Source organism: Neophocaena asiaeorientalis, unplaced genomic scaffold, assembly GCF_003031525.2.
Source record: "Neophocaena asiaeorientalis asiaeorientalis breed wild unplaced genomic scaffold, Neophocaena_asiaeorientalis_V1.1 scaffold234, whole genome shotgun sequence".
In the NCBI taxonomy this organism is placed as follows: domain Eukaryota; kingdom Metazoa; phylum Chordata; class Mammalia; order Artiodactyla; family Phocoenidae; genus Neophocaena; species Neophocaena asiaeorientalis.
Genome location: NW_020172270.1, coordinates 95,414 through 101,131, shown reverse-complemented (window position 1 = coordinate 101,131; position 5,718 = coordinate 95,414). Strand labels below are relative to the sequence as shown.

The window sequence follows — 5,718 nt, the reverse complement described above, 5'->3', positions numbered from 1 at the left end:
ACAAATATAAAGTAAGCATATAACCACTAAAGCGTATGATACAGCCATCGATATTTCTTCCTGAAACATGGGGTCTGTTGTTTTGAATGTCTACAAAATATACCTGTAAATAAGCCTAAAAATAAGCTATGTTCTTGAAATCAAAGAGAAGAAAAGGTCAATTTTACAGAGATTTTTGGCTAGTGTGGTTAACTTATCTGGGTAATCCAGGTTCCATTGTAAAGCCTGAATTATTCAGATAGACTGTCTTCACTGGCCAAGTTGAGTCAATGGTTCTCTGATTCACTTCAAGTGCTAAAGCATAGGCTCAAGCTGAGTCTATCTGGACTACATCTCCTGTGCCGTGGTAAATTAGCATTTTCAATCACGTTGAAGGCTAACCGCGATCAGACGTTTTTGTTAAGATGGACAAAATAATTTTGCCAATACTCTTGCCACTCTCTAGCTCCATCTGTGATTGTCTAGGCAAAGTCCATCTTCCTTGAAATCACCAAAGACATCAAGTCTGACATTTTGGGACGTGGCAATTCTTCCTTCAAACCTATTTTCACAAAGGAATCTTTTCATGCCTTACAAAAAAAAAAATAAGGAGCTTACTTACAGTGAATTCCCCGGTGACTGCATCAAACCCCACATGAATCGTATGTTCAAAGTCTGAAGGAAGAGAGATCTCTGGGCGTTCTTTCTCTTTCTTCTTATTGGCTAAAGGCAAAATGTTAACATGTATTTATTTGGGATACAGTTTTGGCATCCATAAGTTGTACAATTAGGTTCATCAAAATAATTACAAAGTTGAAAGACAACTGAGTCCAACACAATCATAACAATATTTAACTCCAGAATTTATAATTTTATTTAAATAAATGGCTGAGAGTTTGACAAAATGCTATGTCCAAATAATTTACAAATTTCCAAATCCAATTCAAACAAAACTTGCAGTCAAACTGATTTACGTCCTTTACCAGTCTAATGATGTAATCAGCAGGTATCTAGGTATATTGTGTTTAACTGGTCTTGTTGGATCAAATTCCACATACTATAGAAGAAATTCATGAGACTCAAGTCAAGCTAAGCCTTACTATTAGAAAGAAAGAATAGAAAAGTGCTTAAGCTATCTATAAAGTGTTATGAGTTGTTTCTATTTTAAACCATAGCTAGATATCAAGTAACTAGAACTTTAATTTCACGTTTATATTATGAAGAGTAGCTTAATAGGCTCTTGGTCTTCTTTCAATGAGAATACTACTGCAAAGCAATAACTTTGCTAGTAAAAAACAAAACACAAATTGTTGCTTTTTACTGAATTAATTTTATTGAGTTCTTAGAAACCTCAAACCAATTCCTTGGTTTAGTCATTTTAGTTTGTAGCTATTTTTCCATGTCCCTATAGATTTTGTCATAGTAGCCATTCAAAATCATTGTTCTCAAGTAACAGATTATTCATAGTGACACAATTATGAAGAAATACATCAATAGTTAATAAATCAAAAGCCTTTAAAGGTATAATCACTGAAGAAATTAAGTTGGGAACTGTAATGAAATTAGTCTATCTCAAAAGAGATCACAGGAGGAAGTTATTATGGAAGCATTGTAAAATGGCATTTCCTAGCTTCCATAATAGAGCAGCAGCTCTGAGCATGTATCTCTGATATGGCTGCATTTCACAGTCAAAAAAATAATACTCACCCTAATACTGGGTAAGTCAGCATGAACCAGTTTTGCCCCATTAAAAACCAATCAACTTTAGAGTTGCCAGGGTGGCAAATTTAGAACATTCTGGTTCAAATAGATGTTTCCTTGGCCTCAATTTCAGACAACATTTAACTAACCGTAACGGATCACTGGTTTGGGGGGTTATCCAGGACAAATTTTAAATTCAAAACATTTCATGTTCAAATGTCATTCGTATGGCTTCTTTTCACTTTCTACTCTCTCTCACTGTTCCATATCCGCCAGCCAGAGGACAGAGATATGGGACAGAAATATGGAAATTCAAGTAGTAAGAGGATTAAGAAAGAAAGGTTGGGGTTGGGGGCGGGGGACAAGGGTCACTCAAAGTCTTTGCCTGGCCATGGAACACATTTAGGACTCATTTTGAAAAGTATATATGTGCCATCTAACTTCAGTTCAGCATGGATTCCACATTTACAGTGAGCCTACTTTATTGACTATCATTTTAACTGAACATTAGAGTTTTGGGTAGGTACTTCTACTTCCCCTGCATGTTTATGGACTGGAGCTACCATTTATACTTGTTCACCTACCACTTTTACTTGTCCAGAAAGGCAAACAGAACAATCAGCTTTCTGTTCTTGCCACTTCACTGAAGATGTCCCAGCCACTTCTGTAATCGTTTTCTTATTTTCCTCTTTCCTGATCTCCCATCCATGTTGGACATGGCTAACCGCCTCTCTTTATACTTCCTTGACAATGTGGTCTGATTCTCCTCCTCCCTCAGTGACCATTCTTCATTTGATGGGCATCCTTTCTTCTGCCTTTCCTGGTGCAGTCTTTGGCATTCATTTCTCTTGGATGGCATTCACTCCCAGATACTAACTCATGTTGGGTAATTCCCTAATCTGTGGTTGGCAGGGGTAGATACAGATTCTGTGGGACCAAAGACCTTATGTAATTTGAGAGGAAAGCTCCCTTTAGGTAAAAACAATACAAAATTGCTAAGGCTTCTTCTAGAGCCTTGGAAGAGTCCCAGGCAAGTGAGAAACTCTGAATAAGCAGCTTTATTCACTTCATAGTAAATGTACTCTGGTGGTTGGTGGCCTTTTTGGTGTCAAAAATCACTCTGAAAAATCCGAAGAAAGCTGTGGTACTTCTGTCTATAAAGTTGCACTACACACACATATACACAATTTTGCATATAACTTCAGAGGTTCAAAATTCCCCTGGGCTCAAGGTTAAGAACCCCTAGCTTAGTCTCCATCTCTAATCATTGTATCAACTTGCATCCATGACCTCTCTTGCCAGCAAACAGGCTCTCCCTACTTCTCCATTAGCAATGGCTGCACAATTGAAGCCTGTTGACTTAGACGTAAACACTCCACTCCAGCTGAGCTACATGAATCAGCCTAATGGGGTCTCCCTAAGGCCATCTGGTTGCCAGTCCCTTACGGGCCTAATTATGCCATTCTCTTCACGCAGGACAAAGCGTAACAGAGGCGGGAAGCTCAAACTCGCTCCTCCTTCAGTGTCCATGTTCTCGGTGAAATGATAAGCACTCACTACCCAGATCAGAGAAGGATTAAGGCCTTGGACTCCCCGTCTTTGGGAGGCTCTAAGCAATGAAAAGATTACGACCTCCTCTCTCAAATAAAAGCAATACTAAAGCATAAAAAGGGAAGGAAGCCCCAAAAGTTCTGATGTTCCTATGATGATTCACTTAAGTCTTTTAAAAAACTACTCTAGATCCCAAATCAAAATGTTTTCGCATTTTGGGTGCCCCGACGTGCTGGGCCTTAGGCACATGCTTACTCTGGCTTTTGGTTATTTCAGCCCTGGCCCAACTGCCCAAATCATAAATTTGGGAGCTTCTTTGACTCCTACTTTAATTCTACCTTAATCAGTCATCGTGTTCTATTTCCCAGACTCACTTTGGATGCATCTTCTTCCTTTCATCTCCACAAACCATCATCTTAGTCCAAGGAACTGGCATTTTTCACCTGGTCTTACTACCTCCAATTTTGCCCCCTGCAATTCATTACTCTGTGGCCGGAGTAACCTTTTGAAATATATATATCTGCCCGCATTCCTCCCTGTAAGATCCTTCAATGGCTCCCCATTATCCAGAAGTTCAGAGTTCACGCTCCTTAGCGTGCTAGCCAAGGGCCTGCTTAATCTGCCCCCAGCGTACCTCTCTACTGTCTATTCTTGCTATGGCCCCCGCTGTTCCATACCCATTTCATGCTCCCTCAACTGCCAAGCTTTTCTCTTACTGCCAAGCTTTTACGCATGCTACACGGAGGCCTGGGAAGTCTTACTTCTTAACGCCCCACATCTGCGCCCATTAGTCCTTTGCGGCCCTCTCACTGTTGTGGCCTCTCCCGTTGCGGGACACAGGCTCCGGACGCGCAGGCTCAGCGGGCCCAGCCGCTCCGCGGCATGTGGGATCTTCCCGCACCGGGGCACGAACCCGTGTCCTCTGCATCGGCAGGCGGACTCTCAACCACTGCGCCACCAGGGAAGCCCCAGTCCTTTTTCTTGAAGACTCGCTCTTGTGTTTCCTCTCCTTTGGCAAGTCTTTTCCTGTCTTCCCTCTGCAGACAAAGTTGAATGCCCTTCTCTTCCTGCTCCCAGAGAGCTACCCAGTGTGTACTCTGAGTTTGGCCCTTATTAACACTGAATTGTCATTTCTTCTTTACATACCTATCTCTCTAGCTAAAACCTGAGATATCTGACAGCAGAGACTGTATCTTATTCATTCTCACATTCCCTAGCACCTGGCTTATGTCTGCACACGTAATCACTATCATCTATGGAATATTCACCATGTGCAAAGTGCTTCTAGGGTTATCTCATTTAATCTCCACCACAATCTTATAAGGCAGGCATTATTATTGTATTATTATTGTTTTACAGATGAGGAAAGTAAGACTCAGTGAAGTTAAACCACATATCCAACATTACACAGCTGGCAGGTGTCAGAGCCAGGATTTGAACCTAGGTCTCAATTGTGTCTACAGAGCCTAAGCTCTTAATAGCTACACTATTTATTACTCAGTAACATTAAAAGAAAACCTCAATAGGTTTGAGCCGTTAGTCTTCAGTAAATGGTTATTGACTGAATGGAGACTAGCTGAGAACTTTTTTCTTCTTTTTTTTAAGGAATACTAAAATGTCTGTATCTCCCCCAGAAAGTTCTGTGAGCAGTGGTTGTTTATATTAAGAGTCATCCTAACCTGAATCTTGGGCTCATAAGACGCGGCCTGATCACCTCTGGGTTGATATCTGCAGAGAGCAGAAGAACAAACGAGTACCACTTTCTAAGTGTATCAACCGTATTCTACTGGAACCTAGAACGCAGACCACAAATTGCTGACTAGACCACAGATTACAAATGGTGTTTGGCACTGGGGCCCTCTACCTGCTCATGGTTCTGGCTGTAACTCCAGGGGCCAGCTAATCTCTCCAGAATCTCTCATCCTGACATCTTTCTCCATCCCACTACATTTTTTTTGTTTTTGTTTTGCGGTACGCAGGCCTCTCACTGTCGTGGCCTCTCCCGTTGTGGAGCACAGGCTCCGGACGCGCAGGCTCAGAGGCCATGGCTCAAGGGCCCAGCCGCTCCGCGGCATGTGGGATCTTCCCGGACTGGGTCACGAACCCGCGTCCCCTGCATCGGCAGGCGGACTCTCCACCACTGCGCCACGAGGGAAGCCCCCCCCACTACATTTTAAAGAAAGAGAAGTCATCTGTCACCTCCTGTACACCCCGACCCCAATGTTCTGCATTTCTCTAGTGACTAGGGCTTACTCCATTAAAATCCCCCTACACCTTTACTTCAACCTCTTCATTAAATGCACTGTTGACTTCTTGCCTTAGGTCCTCAGACTTCACTGTGCATCACCCTCATGTGGGAAACTTCAAAAAAGTAAGAGAGAGAGAGAGATTTCAGAGCCCTGCCCCCAGAGATTCAGATTTAGTCTGGGGTAGACCTCAGCACCTTTAACTTTTAAATGCCCTCCGGTATTTCCATTAAGCAGCTGG

General features: G+C 42.1%; 1 protein-coding gene across 1 annotated transcript in view; it reads right to left on the bottom strand.

The window, feature by feature from the left end:
- The window catches only part of PAK3 (p21 (RAC1) activated kinase 3), a 113,276-nt gene that overhangs the window by 66,909 nt on the left and 40,649 nt on the right, over positions 1–5,718 (bottom strand). The window contains exon 5 of the mRNA XM_024762521.1: positions 602–702. Coding sequence (XP_024618289.1) covers positions 602–702 — 101 coding nt within the window. The remainder of the gene's footprint in view (positions 1–601; positions 703–5,718) is intronic.